We start from the raw sequence: 22,253 nt of genomic DNA on the forward strand, positions 1-22,253 counted from the left end.
CCCAGAACCCCCTGAACATCCTCTATCCAGATATGCTAGCCACTTGGCTCGAATCTTCCTGAAGGTTCTCGAATCTTCATTTGAAGATTCGAGCCAAGCTCAGATCTAAACCAAACAATCCCTAGTTAACACCATAGCACCCCCTAACATGCCTCATTATGGATCTGGTGTTGGTTTGGTTCGAATCCCCTCAGAACTCTTCGAATCTTCTTTTGAAGGTTCGGACCAAACAAGAACAAACTCAGATCTGTTCTAAACTGACACCAAATGACCCCTAGGCTACCCTCACCCGTGTGTCGTATTTGGTCCCCCTCGAATCTTACCAGAAATGGTTAAGTCCCAAATCGAACCTTCAGGAACCCTAGAAATACCAGACTTTTGGATTCTGCCCAAATTAAATAAAGATTGAGGTTTAATCGACCTTAGTCGAAGTATTTTCAGTGGAAAATACTTCGACTAAGGTCTGTTTGATTTCAAACAAAGTCCGAATCCAAGTTGAGTTCGAGTCCGTATGAAGTTTGAAGATTCAGAGGTATTTTTCTATTTCTTTTGTGTATTCTACGTGTATTGTTGTTTGTCTTAATAGCCTGTTAATTTTTCATGATTTTATTTGATTAATTCTGTCATCTTTGTCTCATGCCCGTCTATATGATCAAATATGAAACTATTTCTGTTGGTTGTGATTATTTACAATGTGTGTGATCGACTCGATTAAGTTCGTCGATCAGTTGTGTTATAAATCTTGTTTCTGAAAATGTTGATTGAAACAGTCTGTTTCTTTTGTTTTAGACTGATTATGGACAAATGTTGTAAATAGTCAACTGATTAATACTCGTCAATTAAATCACGTTTGTTTGCAAATCATTAAATTCAAATGAATGTTGTGTATATATTATTTTCTGAACAGGGCATTGTCAGTATATTGACAATGCTCCTGTGTGTGTTTGATCTTGGTTCAATGTTGAAGTCCAGTCTGAATTGTTATAATAATTTCAGTGGTATGTTGTTATGATGTTAGTTCTGAATTCAAGTTTACAAAGGTTGGGTAAATACAATTGTATTAGGAGGTTAATCATTAGGAATTGGTTGTAGCTGCTAGACAAGTTTAGATTCAGATAACTTGTTAAAATTTGAGACAGTAATACCAGTAGAAAACAGTAAATCTAGGACATTTTTGGGACAGAACAGTAAGGGTAATATGATAGCATAATGAGCTGAAAGTAGAAAGTTAGTGGCTATTATTTAAAGTGATAATGGGAAACAAAGGGTAATGGGGCTGCTTAAAATCAGGATAGGATCATTTAAAGTATTAAAAAGTAGTTTGTAATGGAACTTTCTGATTTTAAAAGAAGAAAGGGGTCCAAGAAGCACTAGAAGGGTATAGGACAGCCCTGTATAAATAGAGGGAGCTGGACAGGGATTAAAGGAGAAGAAAAAATCAGATTTTAAGAGGAGAGTTCAGAAGAAAAAATAGGAAGAGATTGAGAGATTTGAGGATCAGATTTTAAAGCAGATTTTAAGAGAGAATTTAAGAAAAATACACCTAGAGTGAGATAAAAGAAAAAATCAAGCAGAAAAATCAGATTCCTCTTGGAATCTGAAGAGGAAGAAGAAACAGAAAAGAAACCAAAAGAGAGTATTCGCACACACACACACACACACAGTGAAGCTGAAACAGAAAAATAGAAAAGAAAAGAAAAATCCGAAACCTTGTTGTTCTTTTGGAATCTGTCCGGGTCTGTGTATTGATACTATTTGGTTTTAAAATCTGAAATTCTTTAAGAAGCTTTGCTCTTATGAATCTGGGTTTCTCGGGTCTTATTATTGCTCAAATCTGTGGAAATACTGATATTCTGCCAGTATTTTGTTACTGCTGCAACTGCTGAAAACTTACTTCTTCTACCTTCATTTCCAGGTACTTATCTTCTAAATTCTATGTTGGAAAGAGATTCAGCATGACAAATCAATGAAGCTTGATTTGCAGTTTTATTTTTCCATTTATCTAAGTTTGTTATTATAAATTTCAGTTTTTGTTTCATGTTGTTTCATATAGAAGTATGCTTGACATGTTAATTATCAATTGATCATTCTCTTTTGAAATTCATTTAAGTGTTGTAATAATATTACCTATTCCAGAATTTCACTAAAGCATAGTTATGGTTGAATTGTTAAGATAGGGAATATGGCATGAAGTTGGCTATTAATTAAGTCTTACGACATTGTTAGACAGGTATAAAGTATTCTGGGAATATCAAGAAAATGCGTGGTTAGTGTATTTCGATTGTTTGGTTGTGGATTAAGGCTAGATGATGATTGGTTGCATTTTATTCATATAGGGCGTAATAATGATTATGGTTAACATCAATAGTCGGAAGTTGCATTAGTATCCTCCGTTATGTTTGCAAACGTCAAAAATAGGGCGAATAATGTTGGATGCAATATCACTTTATTAAGTCAATTAGGTAGATTTGTTCTCTTTCTTAAAATAACAAATGGCCTAGGAATGTTATAATGTGAAAGTTAGTAACAAGGGTTCACATAAATTGAGAATCCAATCGGTTTGATTATATATATATCTTACATTTAATCATAAGCATAATTAATTAAAATAATTTCGCCTATTAGATTAAAAACGAGTATATGAGAATAAGTTGAGATGTACATGCACAGATTGCAACACTTTAAATCAATGGTAAGTAAAAAATAGAATTTGCACTAAATAAAAATAATGAAAATTCTTGGAAAATATTTCTTCCCTTTATGAATCATTTTTTTAGTTTCATATGCAATTCATTCTTTGGTAGATATATAATGTTGTATTTGCCGAAAATAGTGTTAATCATATTTTTATTCTTTTCTTTGAATTTGAATAGTCTGGATAAATATAATTTATACGCGGGAATTATAATCGACGGGCAACATTTAATAAATTGTGAATTCTTTTCAAGAGTTCAAGGGTATCTTAAATGGATATTTCTCATGATATAATAAACAATTTGGGGAAAGTCCATAATATTATTAACAAAGATTTTGCGCAATCAGGGATGCGTTCGCGCACCCTGATTATATTCTTAAAAGCAAAAATTCGGATTATGCGTACGAGCAATTTCGAGCGAATATTTAATAAAAAAAACGAATTTCTTTGGAAAATATTAAATTTATTTCATAAAACCCGAGATGTGCGGTTCACTATTTAAGAAAGACGAATATTCTTGATTCGACACAATTTCGAAAATTCATTGTTTTTTAATAAATATATTATCAAGATTATCGTGTACACGTGCGCGTGACACAATTCCGCATTTTTTTTATTTATAGCACGAATATACGTACGCGTTATTCGATTCAAAGAAGGGCCCTTAATCACAAGCAGTATAAATAAAAGCGGTAGTAAAAATCATGCAATAAGGACGCATTTAGTAAAAGTCAAGATAATTAAGCCAATAGTAAAAACAGTTGAGCGACCGTGCTAGAACCACGGAATTCGGAAATGCCTAACACCTTCTTCCGGATTAACAGAATTCCTTACTCAGGATTTCTGGTTCGCAGAATAATAAACAGAGTCATATTCTCCTCGATTCAGGGATTAAAAATTGGTGACTTGGGACGCCTTAAAATTCCCAGGTGGCGACTCTGAAATAATTAAATAAATCCCGTTTCGACTGTCCTTTAATTGGAGAACACTCCCCACGCGCCCCGCGGGCGCGGTAAAAAGGAGGTGCGACAATGGCAAAGGCTCTTAGCCTTAAGGGTGTTATTTCAAAGTTATCGAAATAACAACCCGTCGTAATTCGAACGAGGCCGAATCGTGCTTTTATTTTGATGGCGAAGGCCGTCAGCCTTAAGATTGTTATTTCGAACTTATCGAAATAACAACCCATCGTGATTCGAACGAGGTCGAATCCTACTTTTACTCTGATGGAGAAAGCCCTTAGTCTTAAGGGTGTTATTTCGAACTTATCGAAATAAAATCCCGTCATGATTCGAACGAGGTCAATTCCTGCTTTTACTCTGATGGCGATGTCCCTTAGCCTTAAAGGTGTTATTTCGAACTTATCGAAATAACAACCCGTCGTGATTCGAACGAGGTCAAATCCTGCTTTTATTTTGATGGCGAGGGCCCTTAGCCATAAGGGGTGTTCTCATGGGGTGTCCCAATTTGCTTAATATTGCTGGCATTGAAAAATATGACGTATTTCCTGGGGGAGTCCTAGTTTGCTTAATTTTACTTGCATTGGAGAATATGATGTATTTCCTTGGGGAGTCCCAGTTTGCTTCTGTTTCTATTCCACTTAGAGAAATAGTCAGTTAAAACAAAATAAAAGCGTTTGTTACCTCGATTTGATCGGTCGACGAGTGGAGAGGAGTGACCATATTACCTTCTCCGGTTATGCTTTCAGTGGCCGCTACCAATTTTTGTGTGGTTGCCCGCTTTAGTAAAGTTTTCTTTGTTGTACAGATAGCATATTATGATATTTCAAACGTAAAGTTAAGATTGTTCCATCTGCCCTCTTTTTCCACTTCGACATTTTATGGGCTGTCATTTTCTTGAGTTTGTTTTGTGCAATTGTAGCCCTTCCATCTTTGTAACTTGGACGTTTTTAACTTCTATGTCCAAGCTCTTTTCATTTAAGACATCTGAACTCATAAGTCCTTGAAGTCACTTATCTGTTTTCTACAGTTCAAATGTATAATCAAATTTATTCAATGATAAGAAACGCCTTTGATTTGGCCTTTAAAGAACGCGGAAGTTGTGCGAATATTCTCTTATACGGATAATATATTAAAAATTTGAAGTTGCAGAAGCGAAAGACAGTTTAAGAAAGCTATCTCGTCTTTCCATGTTATGGTAGACAGCCGTACTAGGAAATATCTACCATGAGTAGAACGTGGAACTGGAATTGAATTCCAGATCTAGAGAAAAATAAAATTTTAACTAGAAAATCCTCACAGATGGCGCCAAATTATTTGACTCAAAAGATTTTAAACTCTTTTTGAACAAATCAATCAAAGAAGATGAAGAGGTTAATCCTAGTTAAGGATAATTACTCCAGATCTGAGATGAATAATACGAATTAAAAAATATAGCCGAATATAAATGTTGACGGCGATTATGGCCAGATTTAATAGCATAAAGAAAGATACGATAAGTAACAAAAATGTGAATAAAGGAAAAGATTCACCCGATCTTCAGTGAGACCGGACTTCTTTCATTTAATAAAGATGAATGATAGGCAAATACAAGAACCTTAGGACCTTTTGGATCTGATGAAGATATGGGATCACAGATCCTCTCATTTCTTTGGAGAGGTGTGTTTACATATTTTCTAGAAAGAGTGAGAGAGCCCGAACCCCCCTTTTGGGAAGTCCTCCCCTCCTATTTATAGGGGGGGATATCCATAGAAAATTCCTAAAGAAAGGTACAATTTAGAGGGAATATTCGGTAGAATATTCCTTTTGAGTATTCCAAAGTAAACTAGTTGTTTCATGACTGTCCAACCTCGGCTATTGATGGATGTCCGTCATCGGCCTGTCCGATCACGACCTTATGTCTCCACGTGCCGAATTTCTATGATCTAATCCTTACCCATACAATCATTTACTACCTTTCTTGGCAGATGGACTTCTTGATATTTTGCCTACAATATATATATATATATATATATATATATATATATATATATATATATATATATATATAAAAGGTACCCAAAAAGAAAAAAAAAGAAAGGAAGTCTAAGATATGGCCAAAAAAAAGAAAAAAAGAAAAAAGATAGCCAGATAATCAACATATTAAAAATGTTACCTCGGATTACTTAGTTGCAGGGCCAGGTCTTATCCCAAAAATGGACAATTTGAGCGAAAGCAAGGTTGCAGGAACCTCTACCGAAAACTGTCTTGGACAATTTATGAATGGATGCTTCCGGTCTGAAAGTCTACACAAGTGGTAGCAACATTAGTATTAAGATTTTTTTTAGTACATCATTAATCTACAAGTAGTTGCAGCTTTCTAATATAACATCATATCGTACTATATGATACGTGTGAAACCCCAAAATTAAAAGTGAATTACTAAAATATCCCATAAAACTGAAAGACCATTTTATCTTTTCTTTGAATGCTATTTTTATATATTATTTTTGTACTGAAAAGTAATTTTAGCTTCAATAAATAACAATGTGTACTATAATCTACATTAAATCAGATAATTGAGAAGCAGTAGTGTGAAACATAGCTATAGTAAATGATAAATGTGTACGTTGCACCCTTTCAACTCCTAGGTAAAATTATATTACCCTGCAGCCTTTTAATTCCTAATTAGAATTACTTCATCTTCTCTCTTCACTAGTCAGTGATCACCATCTCCGGCATACATAACTCATCTACGAAATGTCATATAAGGTGCATTTTTTTATTTCATGTTACTTTTTACAAGTGTTTTGGGATCAGAGTGTAATGATCCGGCTGGTCATTTTGAGTATTTTAGCCCTGATCTCCTATTTATTGCCTCTTCTATGTTATATCGTGGTTGCGGGACTTGCTAAGGTGTTTGGGTTTGGTTTCGGTGGAGTTAGGGAGTAAAATGGGACATGAAGTCCCTAAGTCGATGCTTTAAGTTGAAAGGGTTGACCGTAGTTTGACTTTTGTGTGTACGACTCCAGAATAGAGTTTTGATGGTTCCAATAAATCTGTATGGTGATTTTGGATTTAGGAGCGTGTTCGGATGTCAATTTGGAGGTTCGTAGGTCATTTTAGCGTGAATTGGCGAAAGTTAGAAAATCTAAGGTTTGGAAGATTGGAAGGTTTGACCGGGAGTTGACTTTATTGATATCGGGGTCGGATCCCAATTTCGGAAGTTAAAATAGGTCTGTCATATCATTTAACACTTGTATGCAAAGTTTGAAGTCAATCGGACTTGTTTTGGTATGAATCGACATTATTTTTTAGAATTCGGAAGTTCATACTTTCATAGGCTTGACTTTGATTGCGATTCATATAATCGATGTTGTTTGATGTAAATTTTGGCCTCGAGTAGGTCTATTAGGTATTTTGGAACTTGTTGGTATGTTCGGACGGGGTCCTGTGGGCCCCAGTTGTGATTCGGATAGAATTCGGAATAAATTTTGGCTTGATCATGTTGCTGATGTTCCAGCCTTCTGGTGTTATCGCACCTATGGAGGGATTGACCGCATGTGTGGACTCGCAAATGCGACTGATGGAGCGCAGAAGTGAAAAGGATTGTGGACCTAGGGTCGTAGATACGAGGTGGTATCTGCATCTGCGAGTCCACAAGTGTGGAGGAGATGGTCACTGATGATAGGCTATAATTGTGTATTTTAGTCGCTTATTACACTCTAATTTACTGCACTTTAATTGAGTTTGAACTTTAATTGCTAGTGTTTTGCATTAAATATGTGTTTTATGCGTAGGACTGATTTCGATCTATGTAGGCGTTATGGAATAAACTCAAGTGATTTGGATCTTTGAAGTCTGAGTAAAAGCCTAAGGAATTAAGCCGAGATCGTGTTCGGGGATCAACGGATGTTAGTTAAGAACGAAACGAAGAATCGAACGGGCATACGACACATTGTCTAGTAAAATGCACATAACGTTTCGCTCAGAACTCCGTTTGGGCTCCACAATATATCGTTGGGAAAATATTTGAAAGGGATACAATTTTCATGTTTTGCATTTTTGCAAATTCTCACTACTGTGCCGCATAAGACGCCGCAAGGTGCGGCACAGTGGTGTAAAAACTGGCCTGACAAGAAAAATGCAAGGCTGCTGATAATCTCCACTAGTGCGGCGCAGGGTGCGGCGCGCCTGTGCAAATTTTACAGAGCCGGAGTCCTATTTAGCGCATGAAAGGGTGTTTCATCTGGGCCCGACCCTACTTGGTATAAATGCATATAAAAACGCTATTTTGAGGACTTGGGACGGAGTTTAGACCTAGGGACGCCACTTTTAAGAGAGGATACACAGAAGAACCATCGGGGAGCAAGAATATCTCAGATTTCTTCATCTTCACTTAGTATTTTCAATTATCCAAACTTATGAAATTATTTGCTAATATCATGAGTGGCTAAAAAATCCATTGTTCTGGGGTTGTGATTGAGACATGAATATTGTTGTTTAACATTAACTTAAACTTGATTATAATTCACTAATATATGGTTGTTTCTTCAATTCTGTGACTAATTGCTTAATTATCTGGCCAGCAGTTAGGTTCTATTTACTATCCATGCTATGCTTGGGAAAGCCATGTTTAGATTACAGAAGAATTGAAGAAAGCACGATCTTAACTCTTAGGGGGGCGAATTTGTTGTTAGGATAGGAATATACCTAGTCGTCGTACTTAATTAAATATCATAGTCTTAATGCGTTCTTGATATATTGATTTCATAGGAATATAGGCATTAATCTATTTTGAATAGGCGAGTAGTACTTCGGGAGAAGGCTATGAGAGCAATTTTCGATTAATTAGCAATCATGAGTGAATTTTATAAGAGGGAGAGTTAAAGAGAATATAATAGGATTGGCGAATAGATCACAGCCCTAGAATTTTTTTGTCCATTGAATACATAACAATCATTCTACTGCTTGTGAATTTAGTCATTACATAGAATTATAATTTAGTATAATCACATTCTTGAACTTGATTTTGTCTTGACTTAATAACAATCTTGGTGATTTTAGTGGGTAGTTGATACAAGTCTTTGTGGGTTCGACACTTGACTTATCATTTTATTACTTGTATGACCAAGTATACTTGCGCGTGCGTTTGGGAACAACAAGCTTTTGGCATCGTTGCCGGGGACTTGAATATTAACTACTTTCTAGTTTTTACTTATTTTGTTTATTTCGTCAAGTCTAATGTTACTTGATTGTTTCTCTGATCTTAGAAACGTTGATTGAATGCGCAGGGTCAGAAGCCAAGACAGACTTCAAGGCTTTGATCCCGAACCCTGAGAGGACATTTCATAGGAGGTTGAGGGAAGCCAAGGATACTAATAATCTCCAGGCACTTGTTCAATTTCCTGTGAACATGGCAGAGGAGGAACATATGGCTGTTCAGGAGGTGGCTATGCCCAGCATTGCTAATGTCACCTCCAGTATTGTGTAGCCTAGGATCACTGGGCACTTTGAGCTGAAATAGAGCATGATCCAGCTACTTCATGCAAACGGGCAGTTTATGGGTCTTCCACACGAGGATCTACAACAGCATATACTGAACTTCTTGGAGATTAGTGACATTATATCACTAACGGAGTTACTCCAGACTATGTGCGACTTACACCTTTTCCAGTCTCACTGTTGAGTGAAGCAAAGCTATGGCTGAAGGCAGAACCAGCTAATTCTACTACGTCAGGGAATGATTTGGCAAGGAAATTTCAAGCAAGGTTCTTCCCTTCAGGCAAAAGTGTAAAGATCAGAAGTGAGATAGTTGCCTTCAAACAAAAAGCGGGAGAGTCTTTATACTCAGCTTGGGAGAGGATCAAGGGGCTAATCAGATACTGTCCTCATCACAATCAGACAAGAGAAGTATTAGCTAACACTTTCATAGAAGGTCTACATCCTGAAACAAAGATTGTGGTAGATGCTACAGCTGGAGGTCAAGTGTTGGAGAAAAGCTTTGATGATATTTATGCATATTGAACAAATTCTCCAAAAGCAATCCGGATTGGCAAGGAGAAATAGGCAGACACACGGTACAAAAATCTGCAGGGGTTCTCGAGTTAGATGTTGTCTCAGCATTATCAGTGTAGATTTCTACACTGACCAACCAAGTCAGTCAGATGAGCATAGTTATTAACAAAAAACAAGCTCAACCAGTGCAACGGGTTCAGGTGTTTTACGAAGTATATGGAGAGGGTCTCACAAGCGACTTATGTCCAGTTAATCCAGAGTATATCCACTTTTTGGGTAATATAAGTAAGGGCCAAACAAACCAATATGGGAACACTTACAATCCCAACTGGAGGAACCACCAAAACTTCTCTTGGGGTGGAAACCAAGGTACCCAGAATCAATACCGGCCTCAAGCACCTCAACAACAGTATAGACCATCGCAAGCTGAACAACAAGAGAGTCTAACAAGTCACCTTGAGGAAATGATGAAAAAATTGATGGCTGAAAAACAAGCCCTCACTCAGAAATTGATGGCTGAACAACAAGCCCTCACTCAGAAATTAATGGTTAATCAGCAAGCCCAAGCCATAGCAATGAGAAATTTGAAGCGCCAAGTGGGACATTGTGCCAGTGCTCAAAACACTAGACCGATTGGAGCTTTTCCAAGTGACACTGAAGCTAATCCTAAGGCATACCTTAATGTCGTATCATTGAGAAATAGGAAACAATTAGAGGAAGTCCTGTAGAAAAAGAGAAAATAAGTGACTTTTAATGAGAGGCCAGCCACTATAGAATCAACATCAAAAAAATCAAAGAAGTCAGACAAGCCAGCTGAAGAGGCAGTGGTTGAGCAACCCCCATCATTGGTTGCAAGGCCACCACCTCCGTTCCCTCAAAGATTGCATAAAGTGAAGGATAACGCCGCATATAAAAAGTTTCTTGATATTTTGAAGCAGGTGCAAATTAATATTCCATTGGTAGACATCTTACAAGAAGTGCCCAAATATGCAAAGTACATCAAGGACGTAGTGACAAATAAAAGGAGGCTGACCGAGTTTAAAACTGTGGCACTCGCTGAGGAATGTAGCTCAAGAATTCAAAGCAAGTTACCCCAAAAGTTGAAGGATCCAGGTAGTTTCACTATCCAAATCTCGATTGGTATACATGCAGTTGGGCGAGCTTTATGTGATCTTGGAGCAAGCATCAATTTGATGCTGCTATCTGTGTTCAGACAGTTGGGGTTGGGTCAGCCACGCCCAAGAATTGTAATCTTACAGTTGGCTAATCTCTTCCTTGCTCATCCTGAAGGAGTGATTGAAGATGTTTTAGCTCAAATGGGTTCTTTCATATTCCCTACTGATTTCATTATCTTGGACTACGAGCCTGATCAAGAAGTCCCATTTATTTTGTGGCGTCCATTATTAGCCACGGGCCGAGCTATGATTGATGTTTGTGAAGGAAAGATGACGATGAGAGTAGGTGATAGAGTGGAGATATTCAATGTTTATAAAGCACTCAGGTTGCCAGCCCACTATGAAGAGCTATCCATGATTTTTGTGGTGGAAAGCGGTGCTACATCATTAGTGCCTTATATGAGCCCTATAGATCCTCTTGAATGAGCTTTGATTGGGGATGAAGAAGATAGTGAAGATGAAATTATGAGATAAATTGAGCAAATACTTGATATATCTTGCAGTTATGTCCATGGGTTTGGAAAATTTGAGGAGCTGGACAGGCCTGTTACTCTAACCCCTCATAAGCCATCAATTGAACAAGCTCCAAAGCTAGAACTTAAACCCCTCCCGGCGCATTTGCGCTATGCTTATTTAGGGAACTCTGAGACATTTCCTGTGATTATCTCATCCAACTTGACGAACACTCAAGAAGAAAAATTGCTCAGAGTACTCCACGAGCATAGAAAGGCCATTGGGTGGACTATTGCCGACATCAAGGGAATTAGTCCATCATTTTGCATGCATAAAATTTTCTTGGAAGATGGACACCGCACTAGTGTTCAGCAACAAAGGAGGTTAAATCCCATTATGAAAGAGGTCATGAAGAAGGAAGTTATTAAGTTGCTCGATGCAGGTATCATCTTTCTTATTTCTGATAGTAACTGGGTAAGCCCAATTCAATATGTGCCCAAAAAGGGGGGAATGACTGTGATTGAGAATGAGAAAAATAAGCTAATTCCTACTCGCACTATGACAAAGTGGAGAGTCTACATTGATTATAGAAAGCTCAACAAAGCAACCCGCAAGGACCACTTTCCACTTCTATTCATTGACCAAATATTGGACAGATTAGCTGGGCATGAATATTATTGCTTCCTTGATAGTTATTCCGGATACAACCAGATTGTCATATGCCCATATGACAAGGAGAAGACCACTTTTACTTGTCCTTATGGCACTTTCGCCTTCAAGTGAATGTCGTTTGGTCTTTGTAATGCATCAGCAAACTTCCAGAGATGTATGATGGCTATTTTCACCGATATGATGAAAAGTTTGTGGAAGTTTTTATGGATGATTTTTTAGTCTTTGGGTCTTCTTATAATGATTGTTTGAAGAAATTGAGCAAGGTGTTGGCCCGTTGTGAAGAAACGAATCTGGTATTGAATTGGGAAAAGTGCCATTTTATGGTACAAGAAGGCATCGTGTTGTGTCACGGAGTATCTAGGAGCGGCATAGTTGATAAGGTGAAGGTGGAGGAGGTTGAAAAATTATCTATGTCGATTTCTGTGAAGGGTGTCCGGAGTTTCTTTGTACACGCGAGATTCTATCGGCGCTTTTTTAAAGATTTTTCTAAATTGCTACTCCTTTGTGTAGGTTTCTTGAAAAAGATGTAACTTTCAATTTTGATGACGCATGCCTCAAGGCATTGAAGAACTCAAAAGGAAGTTGGTAGCTGCTCCAATTATTGTGGCACCAGATTGGTCATTACCATTTGAACTTATGTGTGATGCAAGTGACCATGCTATTGGGGCAGTGCTGGACAGAGAAAAGATAAGGTGTTTTATTCTATCTACTATGCGAGTAAGACTCTGGATGATGCATAGCTGAATTACACCACCACTGAAAAGGAGTTGTTAGCTGTTGTGTGGGCCTTTGAGAAATTTCGAGCATACTTGGTGGGAACAAAAGTCATAGTGCATACTGATCATGCAACCATCAAGTATCTATTTACAAAAAAAAGAATCTAAGTCTAGATTGATGCGTTGGGTTTTGTTATTGCAGGAAATTGACACAGAAATACGAGATCGAAAGGGCACTGAGAACCAAGTATCTTATCATCTATCAAGGCTAGAAAATCATGACCACATGGAGGAGGGTGGCCAAATTAAAGAAGTATTTCCTGATGAGCAACTTTTTGCTATAATCCAAAACCCTCCCCCATGGTACGCAGACTATGTGAATTATCTAGTGAGTGGGGTACTTCCTGCTGAAATTGAATCTGAAGCTACAAAGAGGTTTCTACATGATGTGAACTTCTACTATTAGGATGAGCAATATTTGTACAAGCAATGTGTTGATCATTTGAAGAGGAGATGCATTCCAAAAAATGAGGTGGAATTGGTGTTGCAGGACTGTCACGCTTCACCTTATAGGGGCCATCATGGAGTAGATAGAACAGCTGCAAAGGTACTACAATCCGGTCTCTTTTGGCCAACTTTATTAAAGAATGCCCATGCATTTGTTAAGAAGTTTGACCAATGTCAGATAACAGGAACAGTCACAAGGAGGCATGAGATGCCATTGAATAATATCCTGGAGTTTGAGATTTTTTATATGTGAGGGATAGATTTTATGAGACCATTCCCATTGTCCAAAGGAAATAAATACATTTTGCTAGTAGTTGACTACGTGTCAAAATGGGTAGAGACAATTGCCTTGCCAACAAATGATTCCATGGTGGTAGCTGCGTTTTTGAAAAAGAACATATTTCGAGGTTTGGGACTCCACGTGCCTTAATTAGTGATGAGGGGACTCATTTCTGCAATCGGTTGTTGAATATCTTCTAGCTAAATATGGAGTCTGCCATAGAGTTGCTATAGCATATCATCCTCAAACAAGTGGGCAAGCTGAGGTGTCAAGCAAAGAAATAAAGCAAATCTTAGAAAAGATGGTGAGTGTGAATAGAAAGGATTGGGCTACGAAGTTAGATGATGCCTTGTGGGCATATAGAATAGCATACAAAACACCAATTGGGGCATCGCCGTATAAGCTTGTTTATGGGAAGGCATGTCACTTGTCTGTCGAACTTGAACACAAAGCGTATTGGGCCATTAAGAAGTTGAACATGGACCTTGACGTTGCAGGTGAGAAAAGACTCTTGCTGTTGAATGAATTAGATGAGTTCAGGTTGCACTCTTACGAAAATGCTAAGCTATATAAAGAAAAGACTAAAAGATGGCATGACAAGCATATCAAGCCACGTCACTTCGATCCAGGCCAACATGCATTATTGTTCAATTCTAGGCTAAAGTTATTTCCTGGGAAGTTAAAATCGAGGTGGTCAGGCCCTTTTGAGGTAGTGAGAGTCACTCCTTATGGAGCAATTGAGCTGCGATATTTAAATGGTAAAAGAAATTTTTTGGTGAACGAACATAGAGTTAAGAACTATTGGGGAGGAATAATTGATCGTGAGAAGACCCAAGTTGTACTCACTGATGAGTAAGCGAGGCCCTGCGTCGTGCCGCGACGTTAAATCAGGCGCTTGTTGGGAGGCAAGCCACCTTTACTGTTTTCTTTTATTTTTATTTTATTTTTTTTCTAATTATTGTTGTAGTATTTGTTTTTATTTTGTAAGATTATAAACATAGGAGGAAAATTCATTGGAAGAGTGCAAAAGCGAGTTAGATGTTTAGGACTAAGTGTGGGGTGCCCACACGAAGGACTATGCCTAGGGGAAGTCTGAGTACTCGTGAGCCGTTGTTGCTTCGGCCTTTGGCCTTTCAAAGAGTTTCTTGTCCACCCTTATTATTGTTTTGCTTTATTTGTGCGTTGGGGACACTGCACTCTTTTAAGTAAGGGGTGGGAGAATTCTCTAGATGATTAGTAGGATGTAGAAAAAAATGTAAACTTCTTATTTGTGATTTCGTAGTTGTGTAGTAATTGTGTAGTATTTTAGTAGCTCAAAAATCAAATCGAAAAAAAAATAGAAAAATTGGACCCTTCCCGACAATGGATCTCCTAAACAGTTTTCTTGAGCGATTTATGTCTAAAGAAAAAGGACAAAAAAAGATTTTCTTTGTAGGTAGTGTATCCCTTGGTTTTTATTTGTGCCGCGGTTCTTTTCCAAGAGTTTTGTTTGAACCGGGTATAGTTAGTTTTTATTTTTTAGAAATAGGAAATCTTGCGCTATGTTTTGAATTGAAGCATTATCTTTTAACCTTTTCATGCCTTGAGAATAGTGAGTACTTCAGTTGTGACGCTTAGGCTTAGTTTTTTGACTCTTGTATAAGAACCTTAAATTATATGATCGTAATGTTGCTTAACTTCTTTGACTAGAGTGTATTGATGAGTCCAATCCTGAATGAGTTATGTGCCATGTGTGAGTAAGGTTTTGTGTTATTCTGTGCATTGTATTTGATGTCCAGAATTTGTCCCGTGTATTTGCAAAGCAAAATAGTACTTTTGTTTAGTCTTGGAAGTGATATAGACATTTCTTTATTGAGACATATATATATATTACCCGCCTAATTGCTATGTATCATAGTTAACCCCTTTGATCCTATAATCCTGCTTCTTTGGCAACCACATTATAAGCTTTACCCATTTGTTTGAATTAACCATCTATTTGAATCTTTTCACCTCTTATGAGCACTTGAATTGTTATGAACTTTGTAAAAGTTAATCTGTGGGGTTGTTGGTTTGGCTTTTGAGTGGAACTAATGAAATAAGGAGAAAGGTGCACTCTTTTGAAAAAATGTAAGAGCCATTTGAAAAGAGAAAAAGAAAAGAAAGAAAAAAATAGTTGTATTGCTGTGAAAATATTCTATGATAGTGGTGACTCTTGATGTAATTGTACTTAAAGAAGTGGGGAGTTAATATATATTGATGTGAAGGTGGAGTTATGGTTTGACATAAGTGTGTAGTTTTAAATGTTAAAGTGTATGTGTTAAAGTGCTTAGGGAGGTGTAATCACTATTATATCTAAATGTATCCTACCCGACCCGCAGCCTGCATTACAACCAAATAAAGTCCTACTTGATCCTAGACTGAATGAGCTCAATTAGTAGAGTAGTACACTACGGGCAAGCCTATGGTGCATCTTTTGTGGCAAATGAATGTTATTTCTGAGCGCAAGTGAATTCTTCCTATCTTGAGTTCCTAATTGTTCTTAAATTGTATTGTGTGTAGAACTACTCTCTTTTGTTGTGTGAGGGCACTTAAGTCATGAAGGAAAGGTAATGTCAGTGACCTCTATGTTAGAGTAAGTAGGTGAGTTGCGAATAATGAATGGTACTTGTGAGTCAAATCTTAAGGTGAAGATGTTACATTCTTGTGCTTAGTCTATTTAAAATATTCTTGGTATGATGAGTTAGGAGAGCTATCTAAAAATGTCGTGTCTATATAAAGTGTAGTTTGATTTCTCGAGGACGAGCAATGATTTAAGTGAGGGGTGTGTTGATGATAAGCTATAATTGTGTATTTTAGTCTCTTATTACACTATAATTTACTGCACTTTAATTGAGTTTGAGCTTTAATCGCTAGTGTTTTGCACTAAATATGTATTTTATCCGTAGGAGTGATTCCAATCTACGTAGACGTTATAGAATGAACTCAAGTAATTTGGAGTTTGAAGTTTGAGTAAAAGCCCAAGGAATTAAGTTGGGATCGTGTTCGGGGATCAACGGATGATAGTTAAGAACGAAACGAAGAATCGAGTGGGCATACGGCGCATTGTCTAGTTCAATACACATAACGTTTTGCTCAGAACTCCGTTTGGTCTCCACAATATATCGTTGGAAAGCTATTTGAAAGGGATACAACTTTCATGTTTTACATTTTTGCAAATTATCAATACCGTGTTGCATGGGATGCCTCAAGGCGCGGCACAGCAGTGTAAAAACTGGTTTGACAAGAAAAATGAAAGGCTGCTGATAATCTCCACTAGTACACCGCAGGGTGTGGCGCGCCTGTACAAATTTTACAGAGTCGGAGTTCTATTTCACGCAGGAAAGGGTGTTTTTTCTGGGCCCGACACTACTTGGTATAAATACATATAAAAATGCTATTTTGAGGACTTGGGATGGAGTTTAGACCTAGGGACGCCACTTTGAGAGAGGATACACACAAGAACCATTGGGGAGCAAGAATATCTCGGATTTTTTCGTCTTTACTTTGTATTTTTTAATTATCCAAACTTATGAAATTATTTGTTAATATCATGAGTGGCTAAAAAATCCATTGTTCTGGGGTTGTGATTGAGCCATGAATATTGTTGTTTACCGTTGACTTAAACTTGATTACAATTCACTAATATATGGTTGTTTCTTCAATTCTATGATTAATTACTTAATTGTCTGGCCAGCAGTTAGGTTCTATTTACTATCTATGCTATGCTTGGGAAAGCCATGTTTAGATTAGAGAATAACTGAAGAGGGCATGATCTTAACTCTTAAGGGGGATTTGTGGTTAGGATAGGAATATACCAAGTCACCGTACTTAATTAAATATCGTAGTCTTAATGGGTTCCTGATAGATTGATTTCATAGGAATATAGGCATTAATCTATTTTGAATACGCGAGTAGTACTTCAGGATAAGGCTATGAGAGATATTATCGATTAATTAACAACCATGAGTGAATTGTATGAGAGGGAGAGTTAACGAGAATACAATAGGACTGGTGAATCGATCACAACCCTAGAATATTTGTCTCCATTAAATACATAGCAATCATTCTACTACTTGTGAATTTAGTCATTACTTAGAATTATAATTTAGTATAATCACATTCTTGAACTTGATTTTAGCTTGACTGAATAACAATCTTGGTGATTTTAGTGGGTAGTTGATACAAGTCTCTATGGGTTCGACACTTGACTTATCATTTTATTAATTTGTACGACCACGTATACTTACGTGTGCATTTGGGAGAAATAGTCACATATGCGAAACTGGGCCACTGGAGGTCGGGCAGGTAGAGGCCGCCCTAGAGGGGGAGGCCCGGCCAGATGTTATGCTCTTCCTACTAGGACGGGGGCGGTTACATACGACTCAATTATTACAAGTATTGTTCCAGTTTGTCATAGAGATGCATCACTCTTATTCGATCAAGGCTCCACTTATTCCTATGTGTCATCTTACTTTGCTCCAAATTTGGGTATATACAGTGCTTCTTTAAGCTCTCCTATCTATGTGTCCATGCCCGTGGGAGATTCCAATGTTGTTGATCGTGTGTATCAGTCGGGTTTAGTTGTTCTTGGTGGTTTTGAGACTAGAGCTGATCTATTTTTGCTCAATATGATAGATTTTGATGTTATTTTGTGCATGGACTGGTTGTCCCCCTATTATGCTATTCTTGATTGTCACGCCAAGACGGTAACGTTGGCTATGCTAGGTTTGCCGCGGTTAGAGTGGAGGAGGGGTACCTTGGATTATATTCCTAGCTGGGTGGTGTCTTTCTTTAAGGTGCAGTAGATGGTTGGGAAGGGGTGTGAGGCATATCTAGCCTCTGTAAGACATATCAGTGTTGATACTCCTACCGTTGAGTCATTCCGATAGTGAGGAATTATACAGATGTATTTTCGGTGGATCTTTTGGGCATGCTGCCCGACCGGGATATTGATTTTGGTATTGATTTGTTATCGAACGCTCAGCCCATTTTTATTCTACCGTATTGTATGGCCTCAACTGAGTTGAATGAGTTAAAGGAGTAGTTGCAAGAGTTTCTTGATAAGGGTTTCATTCAGCCTAGTATGTCACCTTAGGGTGCTCCGGTCTTGTTTGTAAAAAAGAATGATGGTTCTATGTGTATGTGTATTGACTATCGATAGTTGAACAAGGCTACCGTGAAGAACGTGTATCTATTACCCTGCATTGATGACCTATTTGATCAGCTACAAGTTGCCAGAATGTTTGCAAAGATTGATTTGCAGTCACGTTATCATCAGTTGAAGATTCGGGAGCTGAATATTCCGAAGACTACCTTTAGAACTTGATATGGTCATTACGAGTTCCTTTTGATGTCATTTGGGTTGACCAACACCCTAGCAACATTCATGCACTTGATGAACAGTGTATTCCAACCTTATCTTGACTCATTCATCATTTTGTTTATTGACAACATCTTGGTTTACTCCCGGAGTCGGGAGGATCACGAGCAGCACCTGGGAACCGTGCACTTGACCTTGAGAGAAAATAAATTATATGCAAAATTTTCATAGTGTGAATTCTGGCTTGATTCGGTGGTATTTTTAGGTCATGTAGTGTCGAGTGAGGGGATCAAGGTAGATCCGAAGAAGATTGAAGCAGTGCAAAGTGGGTCCAGGCCGTCTTCAGCTACTGAGGTCCGGAGTTTTCTTGGTTTGGCAGGGTACTACCATCGATTCATAGAGGGTTTCTCATCTGTTGTTGCACCTATGACTAGATTAACCCAAAAGGGTGCTCCATTCAGGCGGACCGAGGAGTGTGAGGAGAGCTTTCAAATGCTCAAGACTACTTTGACTACAACCCTTGTGTTGGTGTTGCCTACGGGTTCGGGGTCTTACATTTTGTATTATGATGCGCCGCGTGTTGGCCTCTGCGCTCTATTGATGCAAGACGATAGGGTGATTGCCTAGGCCTCTTGACAGTTGAAGGTACATGAGAAGAACTATCCCATGCATGACCTTGAGTTAGCAGCTATTGTTCATGCCTTGGAGATTGGGCAGCACTATTTGTACGGTGTCCCTTATGAGGTCTATACCGACTACAGGAGTCTACTACATCTGTTCAAATAGAAGGATCTTAACTTGAATCAGCAGAGATGGTTAGAATTGCTTAAGGACTATGATATCACCTTTCTGTATCATCTCGGGAAGGCTATTGTGGTGGCCAATGCCTTAAGTCATAAGGCAGGGATCTTGGGCAGTTTAGCATAATTACCAGTAACGGAGAGGCCATTAGCATTGGATGTTCAGGAATTGGACAACCAATTTGTTAGATTGGATGTTTCGGAGCTGAGTCGAGATTTGAGTTATGTGGTCTCTCAGTCTTCTTTATATGATCGTATCAGATATTGACAATATGATGACCCATATATGCTTGTCCTCAAGAATATGGTTCAGCACGGTGATGCCAAGGAGGCCACTATTGTTGATGATAGTGTGTTATGGATGTAGGGCAGGCTATATGTGCTCAATATAGATGGTCTGCGTGAGTTGATTCTTTAGAAGGCCCACAGTTCATGGTACTCCATTCATCTGTGTGCTGTTAAGATGTATCAGGGCTTGAGGCAGCACTATTGGTGGAGGAGGATGAAGAAAGACATAGTCGAGTATGTATCTCGGTGCCTAAATTATCAGTAGGTGAAGTATGAGCATCAGAGGCCAGGTGGATTGCTTCATAGGCTAGAGATTCTAGAGTGGAAATGGGAGCAAGTTACAATGTATTTTGTTGTTGGGCTACCACGAACTCAGAGGAAGATCGATGCAATATGGGTGATTGTGATAGGTTAACCAACTTGGCTCATTTCATTCATATGGTGACTACTTATTCTTCAGAGTAGCTAGCTCAGGTCTATATTCGCGAGATCATCAAACTTCATGGCTTGCCGGTATCCATCATCTCTGATCGGGGTACGTAGTTTACATCGAGGTTCTGGAGGGTCGTACAATGTGAGTTAGGCACACGGGTTGAGTTGAGTACAACACTCCACCTTCAGACGGACAAACAGTCCGAGCGTGCTATTTATATATTGGAGGATATGCTTCGTGCATGTGTGATGGAGTTTGGGGGTTCTTGGGATCAATTCTAGCCGCTTGCGGAGTTTGTCTACAACAACAGTTATCGGTTGAGAATTCAGATGGCTCCGTATGAGGCCTTGTATGGGAGGCGGTGTCGGTCTCCGATGGGTTGGTTTGAGCAGGGTGAGGCTAGACCATTAGGTACAGACTTGGTTCAGGATGCTTTGAAAAAGGTTAAATTGATTCAAAATTGACTTCGCACGACCCAATCTAGATAGAAAAGTTATGCGAATCGGAAGGTTCACAACGTTGCATTCATGGTTGGGGAGCGGGTCTTGCTCCGGGTTTCACCCATAAAGGGTGTTATGAGGTTCGGGAAGAAGTTCAAGTTGAGCCCTAGGTATATCATATCTTTTGAGAATCTTGAGAGGATTGGAGAGGTGGCCTACAAGCTTGCACTACCACCTAGTCTAGCTGCAGTTCATCCAGTATTTCATGTTTCTATGCTTTGAAAGTATGATGGTGATTTGTCTCATATGTTGGGTTTCAACTCAGTCCAGTTGGACAAGGATTTGTCTTACGTTGAGAAGACGGTGGCCATTTTGGACAGGCAGGTCCAAAAGTTGAGGTCGAAGAATATTTCTTCATTGAAGGTTCAGTGGAGGGGTCAGCCAATCGAGGAGGCAACTTGGGAGACCGAGCATGATATGCATACCCATTATCATCATCTTCACTACTTCAGGTATGTCTCTATACTCGTTCGAGGATTAATATTTGTTTTAAAAGGGGGAGGATGTAACAACTCGACCAGTCACTTTGAGTATTTTAGCCCCGATCCCCTATTTATTGCCTACTCTATGTTAGATCGTGGTTGTGGGATTTGCTGGGGTGTTTGGTTTAGGTTTCGGGGGAGTTTCGGAGTGAAATGGGACATATAGTCCCTAAGTCGAAGCTTTAAGTTGAAAGGGTTGACCGTAATTTGACTTTTATGTAGACAACTTTGAAATGGAGTTTTGACGATTCTAATAGCTTTGTATGATCATTTTGGAATTAGGAGCGTGTCCGAATGTCGATTTGGAAGTCCGTAGGCCGTCGGCATGAATTGGCGAATGTTAGAAAATTTAAGAGTTGGAAGATTGGAAGGTTTGACCGGGAGTTGACTTTATTGATATCGGGGTTAGATCCCAATTTCTGAAGTTGGAATAGGTTTGTCATCTCATTTAAGACTTTTGTGCAAAGTTTGAAGTTAATCGCAGTTGTTTTTGTATGAATCGACATTAGTTTTTGGAATACAGAAGTTCGTAGTTTCATAGACTTGAATTGGGTGGGATTCATAGAATTGGTGTTATTTAATGTGATTTTTGGCCTCTATTAGGTAAGATGTTTTGGAACTTGTTGGTATATTCGGACAGGGTCCCGTGTGCCCCGAGTGTGATTCAAATGGAATACGGAACAAATTTTGGCTTGATCATGTTGCTGACGTACCAGCCTTCTAGCGTTATCACACTTGCGGAAGAATTGGCCGCAGGTGCGGACTCACAAATGCGAGTAATGGAGCGTAGAAGCGAAAAGGACTGCCTAGGCCCGAGATCACAGGTGCAAAGTGGTGTCCACATCCAGCAAGTCTGCAGATGCGCACTGAGCTAGCTTGTTCAATAATTTCTATACCTCTTAATCGATCCGGGCCAACCCAATGATAGCCCGGTTCGTCCAAATTAATCCTGGGTCAT

The 22,253-nt window shown here is 38.6% G+C and overlaps 1 protein-coding gene and 1 non-coding gene across 2 annotated transcripts; one reads left to right on the forward strand and one right to left on the reverse strand.

Moving 5' to 3' along the window:
* Nucleotides 1-9,426: 9,426 nt before the first annotated feature.
* Nucleotides 9,427-9,531, reverse strand: LOC138869811 (small nucleolar RNA R71). The gene has a single exon (XR_011400064.1). It is a non-coding gene; the product is annotated as a small nucleolar RNA R71 (small nucleolar RNA).
* A 2,966-nt stretch (nt 9,532-12,497) lies between these two features.
* On the forward strand, nt 12,498-14,307 carry LOC138868898 (uncharacterized). The gene is made up of 3 exons (XM_070146475.1): nt 12,498-12,665; nt 12,867-13,099; nt 13,674-14,307. Exons 1-3 carry the CDS (start codon nt 12,498-12,500, stop codon nt 14,305-14,307), a joined length of 1,035 nt encoding a protein of 344 aa, XP_070002576.1.
* Nucleotides 14,308-22,253: the final 7,946 nt, after the last annotated feature.

This window comes from Nicotiana sylvestris, chromosome 5, assembly GCF_000393655.2.
Source record: "Nicotiana sylvestris chromosome 5, ASM39365v2, whole genome shotgun sequence".
In the NCBI taxonomy this organism is placed as follows: domain Eukaryota; kingdom Viridiplantae; phylum Streptophyta; class Magnoliopsida; order Solanales; family Solanaceae; genus Nicotiana; species Nicotiana sylvestris.